At 41.3% G+C, this 21765-nt stretch overlaps 1 protein-coding gene across 1 annotated transcript in view; it reads right to left on the bottom strand.

The window, feature by feature from the left end:
- Positions 1 to 3027: 3027 nt before the first annotated feature.
- The window catches only part of UBE2G1 (ubiquitin conjugating enzyme E2 G1), a 30463-nt gene continuing 11725 nt past the window's right edge, over positions 3028 to 21765 (bottom strand). Inside the window, exons 2-6 of the mRNA XM_055000959.1 lie at positions 15112 to 15214; positions 11506 to 11603; positions 9914 to 10092; positions 9070 to 9194; positions 3028 to 4109 (exon numbers count right to left, since the gene is read on the bottom strand). Coding sequence (XP_054856934.1) covers positions 9108 to 9194; positions 9914 to 10092; positions 11506 to 11603; positions 15112 to 15214 — 467 coding nt within the window. The 3' untranslated portion in view covers positions 3028 to 4109; positions 9070 to 9107. The remainder of the gene's footprint in view (positions 4110 to 9069; positions 9195 to 9913; positions 10093 to 11505; positions 11604 to 15111; positions 15215 to 21765) is intronic.

The raw sequence follows: 21765 nt of genomic DNA on the forward strand, positions 1-21765 counted from the left end.
GTTAGAATCTGGTTCGGATTCCCACTCTGCCGTGGAAGCTCACTGGGCGACCTTGGGCACCAATCTTTCAGCTTAACCTACCTCACAGGGTCATTGTATAGATAAAGGAGGGGAGAATGTTTAAAGTCACTTTAGGTCTCAAATGGGGAGAAAAGTAGGTATAAACTAACTACACAAGAATGCAGCCAGGAAGGAAGTTTCCATCTTCCTACTTTCAAGAACAAAGGAAGATCCCAAGCATGGCCTGGCTCTAACCAGTGGTAGATCAGCCATACCTTTTACTGAGCACCTGCCACAGCAAACGGCTCAAACAGCAAGGCCTGGTTGAAATTTGGCTTCTCAATCAGACTTTAAAAAAAACTGTTCAGCAGAACAAGAGGAGCTGGGATGGAAAAGCCATTTCTGATTAGCCTGGATTTGATTGAGGTTTTAACTTCATGTGTACCCACTTTTCTCCCAGCGGACAGCCAAAAAACCTTATACCATTCTGCTGTCTCCCACATTTATCCTCACAACAAGCCTGAGGGGTACGTTAAGACACGAAGAGACCACGCGCACACAGCGAGCCCAAGGTTACCCTGCAAGCTTCTATGGCAAAGTGGGGATTCAAACCAGCACCTCCGAGAAGCTTGTCCAACATTCTAAACACAATTGCTAAAAACGCCAATTTTTTTACATAGTGACCCTTAAGCCCCAATATGGCAGAGATCTCCATTTACAAGAGTTTATTTAATATTCCAAGAGTCGCATCCAAAACAGCCACCCTAGGGAACCAGGAAAGCAGTGCCCGTTCTACTGCCACGAAGTGCTGGAGGGGGGGGGGAGAGATTTTTGCAAAACTAGAATCTGTCAGCTGTAACTTTTTGAAGCAAACTGCAACCAACTCAAACAGCAAGAAAAATTTGAAACTCGAGCAGATACTTCGAGTTTCAAGATGCTCCAATACCAGCAGCAGACAAAGACTACACCCTAGTTGCTTTAGAAATAAAGTAGGCTGGGCTCCATATCAAACGGCAGAGGTTGCCTCAGCTAGTTTTGACTTGTAGCTCCTCCTTTAGAGCCAACAGCTTTGAGAAACAAAAGGATAGTAAGAAATGAGTATCTCAAAGCAAAACTCTTGATTTGCATAATGTCAAAGAGGCATCTATTATTCTTCCTTAAGCTGGTTTGCAGACGATAGTCAGAGCTTCACCACAGCCCAATCATGTTTCTGCTCAGCCCAAAGTGGAATTCCTTCTCAAACTATTGCCATCCCCATGCCTTTTCTTCATCCAAGGGCCAAATGTGCAAATATAATATGTAGTGGCAAGTTGGGAAACCTTATTAATTCTACATCCAGCTGGCTGTCTTTTGGATTACAATAGCTGCCCCAGAAATACTAGGATTTTCTCCCCCCTTTCATAATTATGGAAATATATGGCACCACACTGCCAGGATACAGGACAACCCCCCATGTCTTACATAAGCAGAAGAGTGTACACGCTAGCCAGCTGGCTGGTAAGAAATCTCCTCCCCCAACCTCAGCAGGAGCCAAGTAAATTTGGTTCTCATTTGGAGCAATTGTCTAAATCCAGCTATTGTGTCTGGGCACCAACAGCTCGGAAGCAGCAAATACATCTGTCTGCTGAAAAAGCGTGAGCGCTTAATTAAGGAGTGTTTCTAACTCACGGCTTCTTTGAGTAACTTTGCATTGCATTGCCACATGTAGTAAGGCCAAGGGGACAAACACTTCTCTGCTTCGGTACAGGCAAGAACCTGCTACCTTTCTCAGGTTTTAATTGCTGTTCCTTTTAATTGGCTTGTACCAATGGTGGTTCCCCTGGCATTCATAATTGGATCACTATTTTCCCTTCAGAAGCCTAACATGCGTCTCCCCCCACCCCCAGTACATGCTTTTGTTTGAAACCACAGCCCAGAAATCAGGCGAGTCTGGCCAACTGTTTACAGAGGGCTGAGCTTAGAGGCAGCTTTGGAAGGATGGATACAGAAGTAGAGGTTTAGTTTGGATCTGTCCATTCAGACCCCATGCAATTAGCTGCACCAGACAAAAGCGCCACAGAAGTCCCATTCAACCTAGCCCCCTTGCTATATTAATACATATCTCCTTCTAGGAGGATTTACATGGAGTCAGAAGCCATCACGCTTTAAAATGAAGGCAGTGCGTGTGCTTTGCCAAGAGCTGCTACAGAAACAAGTGCCTAATGCAGCACCATTAAGGAGTTGTGACACTTTTTATTTTTGTGTCATGTAACTAAGTGCCACCTGCCCCAGATTATACCAGAGGGAGGCTGCAACTATTCCTCCGCGGGTTCCAACTTAACAGCAAGCAAGCGATTTGCCTCCAGCCACTCCTTTTAAGCTGTGGCTACTGAGGGGTGTAAACAGCAGGAACCCCTTGCTGTAGAACCCAAAGGAATACAATCAACAAAGAAGTTCCGTACAGCCAGTTTACAGGCTTGGAAAGCTTTGTCTTTTTTTAAAACAAGTTTGAGGATAAACAAGCTTAAAAGCACCCTGCCGTATAGAGTATCAAGACGGAATGCCTGTGATGAACTTGTGCACACACACTTCCCTGCTTACTAGCCTGGAACAGGAACCAATTGCTTCACATTTCCCTCGGTCTTTGGTAACGGCGCATGCTGCTCAAGGAGGCGGAATGGCAACTTTGCTCCCCCTTCATAACCACAGTCTAAAACTGAAGACAAGACTTGCCTCACGATGGCTTACCTCACCAGCTATTTGACATATCAACTGCACCAAAATTGAATGAATCTCTCTACTAACTTGTGTGTCGGTGATTCATCTTTATGATAACAAGAGAGGATACTTTAAATACGACACATCAGGTTTCTGGAACTCATTTGATCCTGATGTACGTTCACAGCACTTAGGAATCATCTGTTGGAAAGGACCTGTTAACAAGTATATGCTGTCGAGAACAGCCACATTCAACCTGCGAAGGGCGTCCCCCCCAAAAAGTGTATTCTCTAGTTCCTAATATTGCAGACAGCCCACATGACACCAAGCTATTGGAAAAAAATTGTATTTTGGAAGAACTCACTACAGAAGGTGACAGAATTCCAAAATCAAGTTACATGAAAATATACATCGCAATTTATCTTTATACATTGTGAGGAAAACCTGCAGAAGATCAGAAGGCAAAGAAATACAGGAGGAGGGAAAAAAGGAATAAGAGGGGAGAGGCAAGGCTGTGTAGGGGACAGAAAAAGCATTTAATACCAAAACCAGAACTCACTTGAAAGCCTAGAGATCTGCATGCTTTTATTTATCCAACCAAACCAGGCAAGAAATCAAAGTAAAGCATCTCATCCTACATCAGGCTAACCATTTCCAAAGCAAAACTGCTCAGCCCTTTGGGAAATATCTCAAGCTCAAGGGAGCTCCACAGCTTTAAGTTTTATTGCTACATCCCATCCAAGAGATGTGCACAGCTGGGCTATAGTGTCAAAGGAAGAACTGCACCTCTTGATAGTGACAGTGCTCAAGTCTTTGTTAGAATCAAGGAATAGATCTCAGTGTTTTATTAAGGACCTCTGGAAAAAAGTTGAGGGGAAGGGAGAGAATTACAAAGATATTAAACTTTATTAAAGTGAAAGATTTTAATGAAGCATCAATGACTCAAAGAAAAAAAAGTTAAACGGAATTTTTTAATCCTAATTGGTTTAGTCCAACATGCTTCACAAGAAATTTTTAAGGACTGGTAAGAAAAAACCAAGGGGGTGGGGAGGGGGGAGAAAACCTGCTAAAATCTTTAGAATTTACACGATTCTTTACTTATCCTAACTACAAGACAGCATTATTTGGTACAATGTGTATTTGTGGATGTACATGAACTGTATATATATTATCCGGATCACGTTGTGCTATGTACACATCTTTACAATTTTTCCTGAAGGTTAAAGCAGTTCATTAGTTTTCAAAACGCACAAATCTTTGTTGGCACTTGTTAGGCTCTGTCAGCATTGATAACTGGCAAGTTTTATTGCAGCCCAGTTCCAGCCAGTGTCTGCCAACTTGGTATAAACAGAAGTCCAGCAATAGGTGGGTAGAGTGCAGGAAAAACAGTGCCACGTTCCTCAATTGGAGACCTGCAAGACAAGATACAGAAACCTATCAGCCAATTTGACCAATCGTTGCATTGTCATGCTACTGGGAATTCTGAAAGACCTCTCTCTCTACTGACTATTTACACCCAAGAGATGCAGTTCTCACAAGCATCTAAGATACTCACGACCCGCATCAGAACAGCTGGTCAGAATCCCAATTCAAACTTAACTGCAAGGAAGTCCTAGAAAAGTCAGCTGGAGAATGGCTAAAACAGCTAGAATAGCAGTAAGTTAAGCAGGTTGTGTAGTTAAAATTTCATGTTATCTCCATAAAATATTTAACTGCCATTTCCTAAGATAAAAATGGTAGTTTTTAATATAGAAGCTTCTTCCACCAGAAAACTTTTATTTATATTTATGCTATTTATGTACTGGATGTTTTTCAAATAGGTATGTCTATATTCCAACGCTAAATGACAGCACTAACTTGGTCAAAACATTTAAGTTTTCAAGTTACACAGAACTATTTTCAGCTATACAGCACAAGAGATTTGTTGCGCAGAGATTTCTTTTATTTCGAAAAATCACAGTTTATCACATAAACATGCTACGTCTATAACTAAATACAATTTCCAGTAACACAATGTAAATACAGTAAAAGCTGTGTACAGACGGATCTCAGTGACAATAAAAACCACTAAGCATTTTTATTGTAAACAGTTGTGTCAAAAATGTTTATCTAGAAAGAGTAAGCTGTGGTGTTGCTTGCATTATTTTTAAATTGTACAGGTTAAGACTTAAGTTTGGCTTTTCTTTGAATCAACATTTAAACCAAAATATAGCACAAAAAGGAGCCACTTTTCCTGGGTTTTCCATTCCCTTTAAGTATGATGAAATTTTATCTGGTACCTTAATATACCATATTCTGTTGTATGAAGCCTGAGTAGAAAGAATGTGTTTTTTTCCCCTCTTTCGTTTTGTACTATTTGCAGTTTAGCAGCTATCAGTGGCAGATATAGAAGTTCTTTCTGAATTGAAAGTTATCTGCTATTCTGCAATACACTTGGGAGATAAGGTAAATGGTAAGTTCTGAAAAAAAGATAATTGTTTAAGCAACATCACCATCTTGATAATGAGGATCTTATTAAGCCTAGAGAATTTCATCTTGCTCCAATCAGTGAGATTTTTTTCAACTGCATGTTTTAAACTGCTATAATTAATTTTTATTAGATCTTTACGATTTATGGTTATATTAACTCCTCGGTATTTCCACATGCCAGTGGTTAATTTATGTTGAAAATTGATAACGTTTTTGGTTCTCCACCTGCAAAATTTACCTGCAAGTAAATTTTACAAAGCCTGAAGTAAATTGGTTGTGTCTGTTAGATATAAAATTATGTATTCTGCAAATAAGATGACTTTATGGATCTGGTTTCCTGTTTTCACTCCTTGTAACTCCTTTGATATTGAAGTTATTTGTGACTAGCAACAAAGCCCGTTATGGGGGGAAAAACAACAGGCTCTAGAAAGGGGAGGGACGGCAGGCGGGCATTCCCTCCTCCTCCATCACTGATCCCAGCCGGATGAAAGCTGGGTGAAGGCAGGGGCCACCTGCTTTGCTCCTCATCCCAGCTGGGTGAAGGCAGGGGGCGGGCATTGCCACCTACTCTGCTCCTGATCCCAGCTGGGTGAAGGGGGGGCGAGCCTTGCCACCTGCTCCACTCCTGATCCTGGCGGGGTGAGGGGCGGGCCTTGCTGCCTGCTCTGCGCCTGATCCTGGCTGGCTGGCTGAAGGGGGGTGGGCCTTGCCATCTGCTCTACTTCTGATCCTAGCTGGGTGAGGGGGCGGGGCTTACTGCCTGCTCTGCGCCTGATCCTGGCTGGGTAAAGAGACAGGCATTGCATCCAACTCTGCACCTGATTCCGGCTGGGTGAAGTGGGGGGGGGGGGATTGTCACCTGTTCGGCACCTGATTCCAGCAGGTTGAACAGGGCAGGCATTGCCTTCTGCTCTGCTCCTGATCCCAGCTGGTGAAGGCAGAAGTTGGCACCTGTTCTGCTCTTGATCCCACGTGGCTGACAGCGGGATGCAGCCATTGCCACCTGCTCCACTCCTGATCTCAGCCGGGTGAAGGGAGGAGTGGGCATTGCCACCTGTTTTGCTCCTGATCTGAGCTGGGTGAAGAGGGGATGGACATTTCTACCTGCTCCACTGCTGCTCCACTGCTGATCCCAGCTGGGTGAAGGTGGGGGCAGGTATTGCCCCCTGCTGCGCACCAGATCCCAGCTGCATAAAGGGTGGGTGGACATTGCCGCCTGCTCTGTGCCTGATCCCAGCTGGGTGAAGGCGGTGGGCGGGCATTGCCACATGCTCTGCTCCTGATCTCAGCTGGCTGAAGTGGGACTAGGCACTGCCACCTGCTCCACTCCTGATCCCAGCTGGGTGAATGCGGGGGGCGGCCATTGCCACATGCTCCACTCCTGATCTTAGCTGGGTAAAGGCAGTTGGAAGGCATTACCACCTGCTCTGCTTCTGATTCCAGCTGGATGAAAGGGGACGAGGCATTGCCACCTGCTCCACTCATCCCAGCTGGGTGAATGTGGGGGGTGGGCATTGCCACCTGTTCCGCTCCTGATCCCAGCTGGGTGAAGGCGGGAGGCGAACATTGCCACCTTCTCTGCTCCTGATCCCAGCTGGGTGAAGGCGGAGGGTGAGCATTGCCACCTGCTCCACTCCTGATCCCGTATGGGTGAAGGTGGGGAATGGGCATTGCCACCTGCTCCACTCCTGATCTCAGCTGGGTGAGGGTGAAGGGCAGGCCTTGCCACCTGCTCCGCTCTGGATCCCAGATGGGTGAAGGCAGGGGGCAAGCATTGCTGCCTGCTCCCCACCTGATTTGGGCCTGAGCTTCCCGCCCCAACATGCTCTCTGGAGGTCTGGCTGCCTCAACTGGTCTTCCCTCCACAGCAGCACCCTCTGAAGGTGCACCAGGGTAGGAAGTGAGCTGTCTTGAATACGCTTAGCCTTTTATATAGTAAGATTGTGTTAGCCAAGGGTTAAAAATGAAAGGTCAAAAAGGAACAGGGATAACGGGCATTCCTGTTTTATTCACTTGATCTATAGTTTTACATGAGCAGAGGGTTTTTTCATACATTTTGATTAAATGAGAGCCAAATTTCATAGGCTCTAACAAAAATAATTTTTTTCAGCGCGATCAAATGCTTTTTCTGCATCCAGACAGAGATCACGCTCTAGGAGTCTGTCACTGCTGGGTGACATCCCCTCTCTGAGATTTGTTGTTCCACTTATTCAAGTATGTAGTGCTTTACAAAATAGGCTACCTCAGTCCCCTTGCAATAGAATATAAAAAGGACACTTATGCAGGTACTTAAGTAGCTGAAGTTTAGGTACCTTTTCATACTTTCTGTTGAACATTTTTTGTACAACTTAGAAGCTTGTATGTTCTTCTTAAATTAAAATCTTGACCTATTTAGGGTTTACAGCAAAGGGGAAAGGATTCATGCAAAGGCTGAGGCATCAAACACAGGTTTAAAGGCCACTTAGAGTCTACACATATCTTAGTTATAGCTGTCAAACTTAGTTGAAAGCTGTAGCAACTTCATCTCCTTTGCTCAACAGGTATTAAGCTTAGGCACCCAATACCATCAAGAGTAAATAGAGTACAACACCATGCCAAGGTGATAGCTCAACTCCTAAATCAACAGGTGTAAACAGCAGAAAGGAATTTGTCTGCACTGAAAATTGGTGGTGGAGAGTACCGTCAAGCCACAGCTGACTCATGATGACCCACCCCGGTAGGGTTTTCATGGTTTGCCATAGCCTGCCTCTGCAACCCTGGTTTTCATGGGAGGTCTTCCATCCAACTACCAAACCTGCTTAGCTTCCAAGATCTAACGAAATCAGGATTGCCTGAGCTATCCAGGTCAGGGCGCAATGAAATTACTTAAAGTCAAATTCAGTTATCATAGCACATACTAAGAAACACAAGGGCAGGATCACTTTTGCCCTACTCACCCAGTTAACATCTCCCTGTATTTGGAACATGTGCTAGATTTCTCAGTAACAAGCTGCTTCACATACGAGAGCGTCCCACTAAGCAATTTCACATGTACACTGGATAGCTAGTTACCCAGAGACTCCAGCTACAAAACGGACCTATACACCCACCCCACACATAGGACTAATTCTTAGTCTCAAAAGAGAACTCTCAGCATGTAATCAAGGCAAGTAGTAAGCTCGCGCATAGAAACTGAGAAGCAATGAACAGAGGAAATAAGTTTTGTGGAGATTCTTACCTCAATGCATTAAACACACAGGATCTAACAAGAGAATAATGAACTAAGAGGGAGCGAGGAGGCGAATAAAAATGACTGAGAAATTCCATCCCCATCTCCCCCTGCAAGAAATCAGTAAACTCTTAGAAGCTTGAGCAGGCCTTTCCCCCGCCTTCTCCTTCCCACCCCTATTTTGATTCAACTGCTGTCTATTTTCCTGGAGCATGCTCCATCCTTATCAGACCACTTTGAGGAAGGTCCTTTTCAGGGCTTTTTTTCTGGGAAAAGAGGTGGTGGAACTCAGTGGGTTGCCCTCAGAGAAAATGATCACATGGCCAGTGGTCCCGCCCCCTGATCTCCAGACAGAGGGGAGTTTAGATTGCCCTCCGCGCCATGGCACGGAGGGCAATCTAAACTCCCCTCTGTCTGGAGATCAGGGGGCGGGGCCACCAGCCTTGTGACCATTTTCAAGAGGTTCTGGAACTCCGTTCCACCGCGTTCCAGCTGAAAAAAAGCCCTGGTCCTTTTCATTCATTTATGAAGAGATGCTTTCTGTCCCCTTGGGGGGTAATCAAGAACACTGTGTAGGTGACCTGGGTTTGCATTTACTGTTAATCATAGTGGTGGTAATATTTAATAACTCTGACCCATGTGGGCTCTTCCAACTGAAAAGGGAATTTTCTGAGGGTTTTTTTTTTAATACTTACCCTGAAAAAAGTGAAGCTACTAGCTGCGGAATTAAATGTCACTCAAAAGCTGTCTCTTGGCTTTTTCTTACACAGCGGGCGACTTTCCTCTTGAATTCTCCATTTCTATCTTCCCTCCATTCTTTCTATAAATTGAAATTCAGATTTCAAAAATAATGACTCAACACAAAGCAAGTAGCTCAATTAATGTATTTCTCCGAACCTCCTAAAATGTTTGAGCCTGTTAAGAAGCTACTCTCTTGTTCATACGTATAGGACTATTCAGCATTAGCTTTTTGAAAGTTTCCCTAGCTTTCTTGGCCGCTTCAGAGGAAGCAGCGGTTTAGTTTTTTGTTTCACTTTAAAAGAACAAACATTCCACAGATCCTAACAACAAATATATTTCTGTTGCCCAGGATCAGGACTACGTATATTCTGTGAAAAGAATCAAATTTCTGTGCCAGGAAAAGCTGGATTCTGCACTCTGAATAAGTTGATTTGCACAATCATTCTTCTTGCACTAGCCATCGGGACATATTTTTACTCCACGTCTGCCAGACGCTGCTGAGGATTTCATTCATACCAAATCAAGCAGCTATACCCATACCCATACTTCTGAAAACCGCCACTTAACATATGTCAATCCATCCATCCAGAGATACTGGTCTTGTGGTACAGAAAGCAGAAGGTGCAGGACATCCATTCTGCTTAACCAGCACCATTACCAGACTGCTTTTGTTCAGCTCCCATCTCATTTGTTACCAGAAGATTTTACGATGGGGAAGAAAACTGCTTGCCAAGGACCTGAAACTAATTCAACTGCAATGCCGGGAAGAGATCCATTTACAAGCCACCACAGTCATACCGCTGCGTCAACGTTTGCAGGAGAGTCGCCGTTGGGATCTGCCAGCATAGAAATTACACTAATCATGATAGTTTCCACAGTATGGATGGGAAGCCAGCGCTCTTCGGGTTTCTCGTAGCCGTATTTGTCTTCACCAGGCTCGTGAAGAATGGAAATACAGACGTCGCCATTTTTGTCAACTACAAAAACAAAAACATTAGTAATAGTAGCAATCCTAAACTATATATAGTATAGCTATGCTAAACTGCTTGCTAGTTACCATGCTAGTTAATCACAGCAGGTTATCCACCAGCAGAAGAACATCTAGCTTGGCAATTCTATTATTTTCAAACATTACAAGCATACTGTGATGCAAGTCACAAGTGTTTCCATGTTACAGACTGGGGAGCAGAGGCCAACCATTACATCCAAGATCCCTCAAGACATCCATGGTCCAAGGCAAGGGTGTGGGGGAGATGTGCTTAAAATTCCAGCATTAAGACTAAAATAATGCCAATTTGGTTATATTATACTTTAAACAAGTGGAGGGAAAACTGATTACCAAAAAAGGAGACTATTCATTCACCAGCTGCACACATAAGAGTCAACTCCACCATAAAGTGTTTGATGCCAAATTCATATACTAGCAATGAAAGATTTGCTTGGCCAAGACTATTCTTGGCTTGCTTCAGATACTCTGGCCCACTAGTCTACACAAGACTCTCACTGTAGCTTAACCAAGTTCCAAAACAAAGTGTTCAGTTTATTAAGAAAACCCTATAAATGGCAGCAATAGTCACTTAACACTAAAAACCCAAACAGGTTTTTTCAAGTTTTATTGTAATTTGTAAAAAGAATTATAATAACAATCATTTCAACACAAATGAAAACAATTATAAAATACAATCCAACCTCATATTTAATTAACAATATAATCAGCTATTACTATATGTTATACACTATAAAGTCATTTTTATGCATGTCTAGCTTTATAAGAATAGCCTGAGCCAAATTAAGGTTTTATGCTTCTTTAATTACCTGAACAGTTTTAAAGCTAGGTTTCACTAAAGGCAGAAGAAATATACACCTTCGTTTCACACCTAGAAGATGGCAACACAAGGGCCTGCTGGATATGTTTTGGAAGGTGAGCCTTCATAATCAACTTTTTAGCAACACAGTTCTTTTGCATATACAAAGCACTTCACACATATGAATTTGTAATCCTTACTAACAAGGACATGAGGTAGCTCAGTGTTGTTCCATCTTGGAAAAGGGGGCTGCAATGAGAAATGGTGGTTTACCTAAGACTGCCTAATGAGTTTGTGCAAGAAGCAATAGTTTGATTCACAGCTCACTCAGCCTTACTCACTCTACTGCAACAGTTTGGAGAAAAATATTTTACCTGCAGTCTTCAGAGGTGAAGACATCCTAAGAAGGGCCTCAGATTGTATTTTAGTGTATAGGTAGGTTTGCCAAGAAGGCAGTCCTATAGAACTGACATATCTTACTAATAATTTTTTGTCTCATCCCTCCACCCCATTACACCAAACTTCAAATTCATTCCAGATGCAAAACAAAAATATTTTACACATGACTATAAAATAGCAGCTTACCGTTTGGATGCCATATTTCTGTGATAAACTTCATTTTTGGCGGCCTGAGCGGATAGTCCTTTGGAAAAGTAAGGTGAGCCTTGAAGACGCCGCCTTCACTGCGTGAATTTAAAAAAAAAAATCAGCAACTGGCCTTGGGAAACTTCAATGGCTTAATTTTACCACGGCAGAACAGCAATGCTTTGAATTTAAATGGAGTCATCACATCTTAGTCAGCACTACCTGTCTAAATGCTGCTGATGCCAGTGTGATGTGTTTATAGAGTATCAGACTAGGATCTGGGGGCACCGTTAGAATCCCCACTGTGCCACTCACTGTACTGAGTGATCTGGGGCCAGTCAGGCTACCGCATACAGTTGTTAGGAGGATAAACAGAGGAGAGGAGAATGATGTAAGCTGCTTTGGTCCCCACTTCCCCAGTGAGGTGGGGTATAAACAAGGCTTTTTTTCAGGGGGAACGCGGGGGAACGCAGTTCCAGCACCTCTTGAAAATGGTCACATGAAAATGGTCACATGGCTGAGCGGCGCGGAGGGCAATCTAAACTCCCCTCTGTCTGGAGATCAGGGGGCAGGGCCACCAGCCATGTGACCATTTTCTCCAAGGGCAACCCACTGAGTTCCGCCACCTCTTTTCCCAGAAAAAAAGCCCTGGGTATAAACATAAAGTAAACAAGAGCGCAGCTATTGAATGCTATACCATTTAAGCCATGTGTTTTCCAGATAAGTGCCTATTCTGGTGCTTCAGCATTACTGTCTAGAACCCAGAATATATTTCAGGACTACTATTTAGGACTTCTTATCTCTTTAATGAGATCCTCAGTGGAATTCAAATCTAGAACGTCACAAAAGCAAATGTGACAGAGGTCTGTCATGATGCACTTAATCTAGTTTCCCAACTTAATTTAGAAAAAGAAACCCATGCAGTTCAATGCCAACTATGTTTTTAACCTGAAGTAAGCCTCACTGATTTCAAATGGTATTTACTTCCAAATATACACACAAAATTGTAGCCTTAGTCTGTGTTCCCTCCAGCGTTTTGCTCAATAATTCATACTAACTGCACGCCTGCACCTAAGCTGCTTTGAACAGTCACATGGGCCTTACAGATGACTCAGCATTTTGTTTTATACCTTCCCCCCCCCTTCATGACACTGATGAGGAAGTTCTCTAGACAGCAGTCGGAAGAAAAGCGGAAGACTGTAAATACACCTGGACAAGAAAGCATTATCAGGTTTCTACGGCGCAGCTCCTCACACTGGCAAATACTTGTTGCCAAGCAAGTGCTGCCGAGCCACCAGCATTACACCAACATCTCCATTATGTGATATGGCCAGCTTATTGGCTGCGTGCCTAACACAACATCTTGTAAGAGGTGTTAAGTGATTGTAGCACTAAGACAAATGCCTGTATCCATACTTGTCAAGTAGGACGACATGCATTTTCATGTACAGTTGGCCATTTGACCTGCTCACGATTATCAATGCATTAGCTTTATTAGAACAAAAAGGATTTTAATCAGAAAATGTGATACCAATACTAATTGCAAAAACAAATTAGGCAACTTGCTATTGTGAAAATGAAATGAGCTTTTAAAGAAAGTGTAATAAATTATTTTAACTTCTCATGATGTTAAACAACCCTCACTCCTGCCTTTGCTAACAAGTGATAAAAGCGATAACATAACAAACGGAAGCTGCTACCTACATGAAGCATCCTCAGCTTCATGGAATATTTGAAAATGATCAACTATGTGATCAACTGACCCATGCCTACTTTCAAATATCATATTTCATCTATATGGGGTTTGAGAAAGTAAACTCCCTTCTATCTTTCCCTTACAGTTTATAAAACATCTCAGCTTGTTAAGCAACAGCATCTTCTAGATGCTACTCTACTAGGCAACACCTGAAATGCACCCAGGCCCTGCCATTTGTACAGGCAACATTTATTCTACGATGCAACAGATGCTAGACTAGCCAGAGTATTGCAACACCATCTTAAATAAGCCAAAGTAGTCCAAAATAAAGAACACGGTCCTCAAAAGCCATTTTTTAAAAAGAATGGATCCACTTTGCTGGTTTAGCAATGATATACTTAGCAATATGGGCAGAGCTTTCCTAGACTGAGGCTGGGCAAAGGGGTAGTTTTAATTTTCATTCTACCTACATATGGCAACAAGCCCTCTCATAAAACATGGTGTAGAATCGGTGGATCTTTCCATGAAACTAAGTTAGGGTAAAGACTATCATGCAAGGAACTTGCCAGGCCTATTATATTACAGAACTTGTACAGTTTACTAGCAACTTGGTGTTTTAGCCAGGCACTCCTGGCTCAAAGTAATGAAGAGACTACAGTGCATATATTTATTTTATTTACTTCATTCATACTAAACTTTTCTCCCTAATGAGGATCCCAAGTGACTTACATTTTCCCCTTCTCCATTTTCTTATTACAACAACCCTTGTGAAGTAGATTAGACCAAGAGTGTATCACTGGCCCAAAGTTACCCAAGCAAGCTTTCATGGCAGAGTGATAGATCTAGACAAATTAGCCGTGTTAGTCTGTAGTCGCAAAATAGTAAACAGTCCAGTAGCACGATGGTTGTTGTGGGTTTTCCGGGCTGTATTGCCGTGGTCTTGGCACGAGTGTGGAATGCTAATGGCGGGAGGCTTCACTGTATCCTGAGGAGGTTCTTTCAAGGCCTCTAATCAAGGCCTGTCCTTTTTTTAACCAGAGTGCCTTCAGCCACAAAAGTGCTCTTTCACAGGAGCGTTTCTTCAAGAAACAATTTCGTGTGTCAGATTGATCTATTTTGGGCTATTAAATGTCCCAAAACACCTTTACTGAACCTGCATGGATAAGTAACTATCACCTGCTCCTCCTTCCGTCTCACCTCTCTGCAACTATACTCTCTGCAAAAAGGAGTATAGTGCAACTTGTATAGTGTTTTAAGGAGTGATTGGCTTCTGATATGGGCTTCTAATATTGGGAGGTGCTATCATGGTGACTGACATTTAGATTGCTCCAGCTGGCCAAATCTCCAGCCTACGTTTTTCGTTTTTTCTCTCTATGAATTGTGTTTCTGATTTCATCCTACAGGGATGCCTGTATTCCTTCCAAGTCTGTAAAGGCACCTTGCCACTTCGTCAAACATCTTACAATCTTATAATCTGCCCAGACTGGGGGTATTCCTTATACTAAGTACAGAACCTAACCAGCAGCTTCTTTGGCATGGGTGAGAGGTGTGGTGGGAAGATTGTCTCCTTATATTGTGAATTTTGACTTAAAATAGAAAATGGATCCCATTTATACTGGCATGTGTCTAGGATACACATGAACCCCTGACCACACACACAACAAGTGCCTATTAAACTTTGGACAGAAGAAAGCAGTATAGAGGAACTGTCATAATCAAGGTCGGTTGGGCTTGAGCAATACATAAAAGTTACAACAATATTCAAGTAAACAAAATGGATTATTCTACTAAGCCACATCCTTAGTAAAATCAATAGACCAGAGGATTCTGAGCAGCAATCTTGCTGAACTAGTTAGCAAGATGTCAAATGCTTAAGCAGCATGATTTTTAGTTCCATTAATAATACTTACTACAGTGTATCCGGAGGACCAATAATAAGGACTTCCCATCGATAGAGATCATTATCATCTATTAAGCCTGCTGAAAAACCTTCCACGGGGTTTTTGTTGAGCTCTGTTTAAAACACAAACAGACGAATACTATTAGAGTAATGGTAACAATTATTCGTGCCTTTTGCTATATAACGCACACATGCAGAGCTTGTGAATTTTAGGTATGCATTCAACTGCTTTTTCACTTTTAAGGTTTCTAGTTTGTTTTGTTATCTGATGAACAGAAAGGCCATACAACAAATGCCAAGATCAGAAAGTCATTTCATCCAAGTCAGGTTACTCATTCCTCTACTCTTCCCCCTCCCACATACAGCAAGCCACTACACCAACCTGTGACATGTCTCCTCCTAGTGATAAACTGAATTATTATGCTACAACACCCTACTGCATATCTATGATTACATTAATTGCAAGAAAACAAAACTGCCTCTACAAGCCACTTTCCAAGAGCAACAGCATAATGAAAGTTTGCTGCCTTTAAGGATGCAGAATTGGTACCATGTACCAAGCCTACCAAAATTAACCATAACATTTAGCTTTGCTAAATTCCTTTAGGGTGCAGGGTGTCTTTGAAAAGGGGTTAAACACTTGAACACCTAGAAAATAAACTAAACACCCCAGAGTACTGTATAGGATTCGCCTGCTTTGAAATCCAAGCACTGCTAAGAAAAATGTTTAAATGCAGCACAATATCCTAGATCTCAAGCTTACAAAAACCACAACAATTTGTTCCTCTACAGCAACCTAGCAATGTAGAGAGGAGTGATTTGACCTTGCTATCTGTTCTTCATATTGGTACTGATGAAACTCCAATTTGAAACCAGTGTTACTACCCTAAAGACAGTTGTCCAGATAAAAAAAGAATCCTGTTAGGCTTCAGGAGGCTCAGGTCTGTCTATTCACCTTGGATTCAGGCTAACCACTTACACCATTACAACACCAAGCTAATTTGTTGTGGGTAAAGGATTCAAAGCTGGGTTTTTTAAAAAACTCCTATTGGCCTCTAAAATGCTCACTTACAACTGGCAAGAAATGTTTAAAACTGGGATACACTTGGGGAAGATCACAGCTATTCCAAATTCAACAACAAAATGCAACACATTCATTTAGACGAATAAACAGACCTAAGCACTTGACAAATACTGAAAAAACACAGGGGGTTACCAGTTCTAAATGCTGGTGAATATTTCCATCACCCATTCGGGTTGCAATAATATAGGCGATACAAGGAAATTACTCAATTAGCACAGTGAGGAAATTCTCATAAATAATCTAGAAACTGTGTGGATGTAGCTAAAAAAAACAGATTGTGCACTCTCGAAACGATCACAGCGAAATTTGTATTTCTGTCATCTCGGCCTGGGGTAATATAGAGAGCAATTAATACTTGGCATATCTCTCCTGATGTGCATTATCTGTTGTCATAATGTTAAATTTAGAGAATATGGCATGTTTGACCTAGCTATCTGAATCCACAGAGGTATCTTAGAAGGTCAGGTTCCATCTTTTACATAACAAAATTTCAAGTCTAGTAGCATCTTAGAGACCAACCAAGTTTTCCAAGGTATAATTTTTCAGAAGTCAAAGCTCATTTCATCAGTATCAGATTTTGTTCTGCTACTACAGACCAGCACAGCTACCCAACTGAAGCTGTCTTTTATAGAATTATGTTTCAGATCTCTCTCCTACACTCTGTTTTCTACTCTACATTAATGGGACTAGAACACACAAATATGAGTCAAACTCAAAGAGAAATGCAATTTGCACACTTGGATTTTGAATCTCAATTTGAAATACGTATTTCTAGTCTTTGATTAAAAGATGTCTTTAAACTGAGCAACCTTTGTCAGCATTGTGATAAAGGTCAGAATATACTATCATACGTGTTAGCATTGTGAAGTAATACAAGTGTACTTGAAACAGGTATGCAGAGGAAGATTAGAGTATATGAACCCTCTAAATCCTACTGGATCATCTGAGACAAAGACCAAGAGTGGTGCGTAGGCAACCAACAATCTATGTGTTACCAGCAGCAAAAGTTCCGACTGCACCTGGGCAATTACAAGATTTGGCCTCACCAGTTATTTAGGAACATAAAATACGGAAGATATTCTGTTAAATAATTTGACTGTGTATAAATAACTATGGAGGTAGAAAATCATTTATATGGTACTTAGAGGGCAGTGGTATTCATCTGAAACATATCAGAATATGAATAAACCAAAAGAAGCAAAACAGAGATTGAATAATTTTAATGTTGGGACTGGAGCAGTAACTAGTATCTTGGCAATTTATTTCTGATTCAGCCTTGTACTTGCTTTGTTTAAAATTTTAAATTTTGTAATGTTATATGTGACTTTTGTTTTAGGTTGGGATTTATAGTTGAGTTCTTTTTTAAAAAATAAGAAGTTAAATTGTGGCACACTTGATTCTGATGGAGAGTGAGCTTTGCTTCAAGAAGTAATTTAAGAATATTGGCAGCTGAAATTGTTACCAAGCGAAGAAACCAGTCAATTTTTTATTTATTTACTTTCATCTCTAGTCCATCTTTCTCACTGGGACTAGATGTTAGTCATAATTATTTCCCATAATTTTAACAATTAATGCCTGCTCCACCTTCACAAAAATCTGTAAGTAGTTGCTGTCTTCAGAACAGATAAAACTTTACTTCATACAATCTCACTTGTTGATCCTGACATATTTCCAAGAAAAAGTTTAATTGTTTTCCATTTAGTTAACCCCAAGAGAGGAATACTGTAATAATTAATGTATACTTTCAACCAAAATGAACCTTATATACAAGATATCCACCCCACAAGAGAATACAGATGAAACACAATGTTCGGAATGAAAGTCCACCTATTACCAACGTAAACTAGATATTCTTCGAGACCAGAGCTGTCGTGCTCAGCTAAGTCTGCAATCCTAAACACACTTAACAGGGAATAAGTCTAATTGAACAAAGTGGGACTAACTTTTGAGCAGACATGCATATTATTTACATTAGCAGATTTCAGCTCTTCCAGAGTTATAAAGAAAATATGCCCTCATGTGCCAACAATGTCCATCTGCTCTGTACATTGGACAAACCAGCCAACCTCTGTACAAAAGAATAAATGGACACAAATCTGACATTAAAAATGGCAACATCCAGAAACCAGTGGGAGAACACTTCAATCTACCAGGACATTCCATCAAGGACTTAAAGGCCACTGTAGTTCAACAGAAACCTTTCAAAAACAAAATCCAATGGGAAGCTGCTGAATTGGAATTCATATGTAAATTTGACTTAGTCAGGCTGGGATTGAATAGAGACTATGAACGGTTATCTCATTATCAGAAGTAACTGACTTCCTTAACAGAAGCAAACTGATCTCCATATCAGAAGCTACTGTTTGCATCTACTCCTCCCTCCCCTCTCCACCTATATATCTGACCATTTCTTCTTGCCCTCCATGCATCTGACGAAGAGAACTGTGATTCTCGAAAGCTTATGCTACAATAAAGTTGGTTAGTCTTAAAGGTGCTACTGGACTCTTTTTGATTTTGCTACTACAAACTAACACGGCTAACTTCCTCTGAAATGTACTGGATCTCTCACAAGCTTCACAGAATAAAACCTTCAACAACATACTCGTTCCAGTTTCAGAGACATATACTACCCACTTAACAGGCAGTGCAAATTCACTTGCAATAGGAACAGCTGATTGTTTCCCCACAAATAAAAGTTTACAAGTATGTTGCGTAGGAAGCCTGAGTCAAGATTTTGCAGGGAGAATTTGACAGTTGTGTTAGAAGGACAAAAGTAAAGTAAGGCATTGGCCCAATTGGATGCCATAGCTATGTTCTAGGCTTGCAAAATTTAGCAGATATGTAACTGATGCCCATGGAAATAGTCCAAGACACAGGAGAGGAGCTTTCTGCCTCTCTGTTAAGGTCAAACAGATGGCATACTTTAGTCTACATAAAGCATTTTGCCACTTATGATCATTTTTATTTTTTGGCTGATGTGCATTGTACAGAAGGGAGCAGATTCAACAGCACCCTTATCTTTAGACAGAACTGAAATTCCTCGGTTTCTTCATTTGGGTTTCCAGCATCAAAGCCCCGGAGTTTTGCATGTTCAGAACTGTTTGAAGTTGCCCCATTTTAATGCTGTCCCTGCCCTTGCTCTAGGATAAGACAAAGTTTTGGACTAAGCAGGCTGTCTGTTAGTGTTAGAAGGGAAGAGTGAAAGGAAAATATGGTTCAAGTCCTTACTTCTGCCTAACCCTCTTGCAAGAAGGTTACCCTCTGAAATGGAAAACTGACTCATTCTACTCTAATAGCATTTCCATTTGCTACACCTGCCAAGAATTAAAAACCAAGTAAAGAGTGTGGCCTGTCTGCATAGATAGATCTTATTCCCCGTTTATGGCATAGGTCATCAGTGTACACACTGCCTACCACATAACTAGCCAAAACAAGATGCTTTAGTGAACCGTGCACAGGCTATGGCTTTGGTTCCAAAGGTATACTGAATGACAGTAACTTATGGGGAAGCCGCCCTCTACAAATTCAAATGAGTCTAAGCAGCACCATCAGCTGAAATGACTAAGCAGACAGAGCCCTATGGCCAAAGCAGCAGCTATGCATGGCATCTCAACTTTTCAACTTGCTTTGGCAGTTGCAGCCAGCCATTTCGTTGGAACATTTCTGCCAGGACACTCTGAACACAACAGAAAGGCAACGGTTTTGCCTGGGCTTTGCTGAATAGCCTATGGAACCAACATATACAACTTTTGAATCATTCATTTTAGTTCTTAGTTTTGTTTCCTTTTATAAGCCAAGAGAACTCAATCAGACTAGTTTCTCAAGACTACTGGAATCAAATGCCTGGTTTCCTTTAACCAAATGCATGTGGCGGGGGGAGGATGGTGGGACGTAATTCTCATCCAACCAAAGATCAACATCTGGATCAAAATGAAGGTCTAGACAGAAAAGAAACATACAGATGTGGCTATCCTAGGCTGTTCTATATTTTAGCATAACTAGTTCTCTTTCTGAAACAGGTTTATAAACTGCTACCATGTTACCTCAGAGATTAACATTATTCGTAGAAACCCTCTGACCTAACATAATGAAGAACAGCTTTGCTTTCAAGGTGTTGAATCTAAATTACTGAAGTATGAATATGGTATTAAGTATATAGTTATCCAAAATGTTGCAAGGCTGCCTACTACCAGAATCCAAAAGAGAACTGGTATTCTTTCCATATTCTTATCCTCAATTATATTTTCTAAGATTTTGTTAGGCAAGACCTAAAAAAGGGAAGGTGAATGTAGCATGCATGTAGTAACACCGTTAAACTTCCACCAGACAATCCAACCCTCAGACTTGCACATGCTTGCAACTGCATGGAGGACAAATCATATGAATCAGAGACGTGTATGCCACAGGATTGTATGCCACAGGATTGAAGTAGCCTTTTTTGAACCTTTTACAATAATGAGAATTCCCACATAGTTTAGGTGATGCTCTAAGTACTAAGCTAGGATTGCATGAAGGAAACTCAGCAGTAGTCCTGCATGTATGAATCAGTCCTGATTTTAAAGAAAAGGTTGGCTTTGGAACCACGTTGGAATAGAGCCAAAAGATAACAAACTGAAGTATGGAGGCACAGGTCTATACAACCATCACAACTGAACAAATCCGAAGTTTTGACTAATGCTTATTCATCAACTTGGCTGATGCAGCTTGGCTGCTGATTTGCTTCTATGTTCAAGTCAAGTAATGAATTTATTTGCAACACTTTTAGCCTACCTTTCTCAAAAAAGCACTGAAGGTGGGTTACAGTAAACCATACAAAACAGAATACGATGAATATAAATCTACTGTCACAAGAGTCAAATGTGTGGGAGATCTCACAAAAAGACCTTTATAAATAATTCAGTTTAGCAAAGCCTTCAGAAAACCAGAGTGGGGACCTTCCTTGGGTTCCTTTCATCATGTTGGACCATTACTGTAAAAGTTCTGGAGTAAGCAGAGACTGTTCTAACCCATCTGCAAGAGGGAGCAGTCCGTAAGCCTTCACTGGTTAAACAATGTGAGGCACAGAGAATAAAGCAAAATTGTATAGTGCACTTTTGATAGTCCCTGACTATTGACATGGGCCAACAGAGGGGCTTGCTTGTTGAATGTATTGTTTTAAAAATGTGGTTTCTAATTTTATTCTGTAAGCTGTTCTGAGTCCTGCAGTGTGGGGAAAAAGCAGTTAAAACATTTAATAAATAAATGCAGGTGGATGAGGAACTACAGATTTGATAGATACCTGTTCTTAATATAAAACTTAGATATTTTCTGAAATAACTGGCCATACAAACTATTTTTATCTATATAACATGTGTAGACATAGTGAACTGTTACAAAATAAAAGTTCTATGTTTCAGCAGAAACGAGATATGGAAAAGCAGAGCATTCTTCTTTCTATACCTTTTTCTGCTAGCAGTAACAGTACATAGTGTTTACTGCTAAGATACACAGAATGCAAAAGAGAAAAATTAGGTTCTTTGCATTCTACTTTAACCAAAGATCTCCAAGCAAGCAGCATGAAAAATTACAGTTTTTAACAAG

Source organism: Eublepharis macularius, chromosome 17 (genome assembly GCF_028583425.1).
Source record: "Eublepharis macularius isolate TG4126 chromosome 17, MPM_Emac_v1.0, whole genome shotgun sequence".
Taxonomy (NCBI): Eukaryota; Metazoa; Chordata; class Lepidosauria; order Squamata; family Eublepharidae; genus Eublepharis; species Eublepharis macularius.